Source organism: Hipposideros armiger, unplaced genomic scaffold (genome assembly GCF_001890085.2).
Source record: "Hipposideros armiger isolate ML-2016 unplaced genomic scaffold, ASM189008v1 scaffold_21, whole genome shotgun sequence".
NCBI classification, from domain to species: Eukaryota; Metazoa; Chordata; class Mammalia; order Chiroptera; family Hipposideridae; genus Hipposideros; species Hipposideros armiger.
In genome coordinates this window covers 4494502-4496315 of record NW_017731371.1, presented here as the reverse complement: position 1 = coordinate 4496315, position 1814 = coordinate 4494502, and the positions used below count along the sequence as shown (strand labels likewise).

Genomic DNA, 1814 nt, shown 5'->3' with positions numbered 1-1814 from the left:
GTCCAGAAGCCGGCGACTGATCTGCCTCGCCCGGAAGAGCGCAATGATGGTGCCAACTTGGGCCAGTGAAGCAACATCCTCCACAACTAGACTGAAGAGCAAAACGACAGCAACTTGTCTGTTCCCCTTACCCCAGTTCCCCAGCATTGTTCCCATCCCCCCATTCCCCAATAAAAATCTTAAAAAAAAAAAATATAGAAAATAAATTGATAAATCAATCAACCAATTAAAGCAAGTGAGGCAATTAACCTGCCGAATATGGCTCAAGAGCCGAGTTTGCCTTACCTGGGCAATCTGATCCTTCAGGTCATCCACTTCTCCCTCTAAACTTTTTTTGTCACCAAGTGCAGTAGCCAGAGCTGCATCTTTAGAATTCAGTGCTGCTTCATATTCTCGAAGCTTGATCTGGGCTCCACCGAGATCGGATTCTTTTTTAGCGTAACTGTAAGACATTTGAAAAGGCGCCAAAACATCAAATGATACCCTGAATTGAAGCCTTCTCCCTCCCTGCTTAAGGGGGAAACAAAAGAGGCAGTTTAAATAAAGGCTGCCATAACCTGCTTAAAATTAGAAAAGCAATTCAGGAGTATTACATCTCGAGTTCTTGGTGGATAACAACTTTCTCTTCAATAATTTCCCTCCCATAATTACTAATGACTGCAAGTCGTAGACTCCAGGTCACAGAAGCCCATACTCATAGGACCAATGTACCAGAATCCTGGTTGCCTCTGAGAGAGAATACATATCCTCTTTGTTCTATGAAGAGTTACTGCATGTTTCAGTAAAAAGACTTTTGAAGAAATGAATATTTATTGTTGTTAAGTACAATAAATATTACAAACCAAGATGGACAGGAGATATAAATCAAGACATAAGATTAAATAAATGAAATTAAGTTATTTTAAAAAGCAATTTTATAACTTGGTGATGTAGCATATAGAAACTCCCTTGATATTATAAAAGAACTTGGACGCACTTTCCATTCCTTAATTAAAAGATGATTTTAAGATCTCCCTAACTATAAATAAGGGTCTCCCTAATATTTTGAAGAAAAATTAACTATTTCAGTTTATATTACTAACTACCCAAAAATGAGGTCTCAATTGAGGTTTCTTTTTCTTCTAAATATTACTTTTTATTAAATGGAGTTCTTTTATGAAATTTTAAGGTTCCTTTGGATACTTTTGTTCAAATTACATTTTTAAAGAACAATATTTCTATCTGAATAATTATATTATTATTAGTGACACCAGAAAAGCCTTAATAATATCAAAATTCTCAATGCCTGATCTTAATTAAAACTGCAATTATAGAAGAGTATTTCTACTACTGATGTTTGAGAGTAGGCTATAAAAGAGGAATTTTTAATTAACAGAAATAAAACAAATCTGTAATATGAAAATAAAATGAAGAAAAATCTGTCCCAAGGATAAACAAATGTAATTTTAAAAAAATATTTAATAGTATTCATTTCTTACTAATTTTGGTATCATAAAACTACATACATAAAATCTCAGCAGTCATATCAAAATAATTTTTTTCTTAAATCCTGTATTTGTAAAAACCACAAGATGGCAGCCTTTCACTGAAGACTGCTTTAGGAGAGGGAAAAAAATCAATTGTTAAAAAAAATCCCATACAGGGCCGGCAGAGTGGCGCGTTGGTTAAGAACTGGCTTGGGACGCCAGAGGGCCCCGGGTCGGATCCCACATATGGGGGCCAGTGACACTGCCCTCCACAGCTAAGATGCTGAACAACAGCTCAACCTGGAACTGGGCCGCTGTGGGTTGCCGGAGACGGCATAGGCTGCAGCC

At 36.6% G+C, this 1814-nt stretch overlaps 1 protein-coding gene across 1 annotated transcript in view; it reads right to left on the bottom strand.

Annotated features, from left to right (window-relative positions):
* LMNB1 (lamin B1) overlaps positions 1 to 1814 on the bottom strand; it is a 52209-nt gene that overhangs the window by 28870 nt on the left and 21525 nt on the right. Inside the window, exon 2 of the mRNA XM_019635277.1 lies at positions 286 to 442. Coding sequence (XP_019490822.1) covers positions 286 to 442 — 157 coding nt within the window. The remainder of the gene's footprint in view (positions 1 to 285; positions 443 to 1814) is intronic.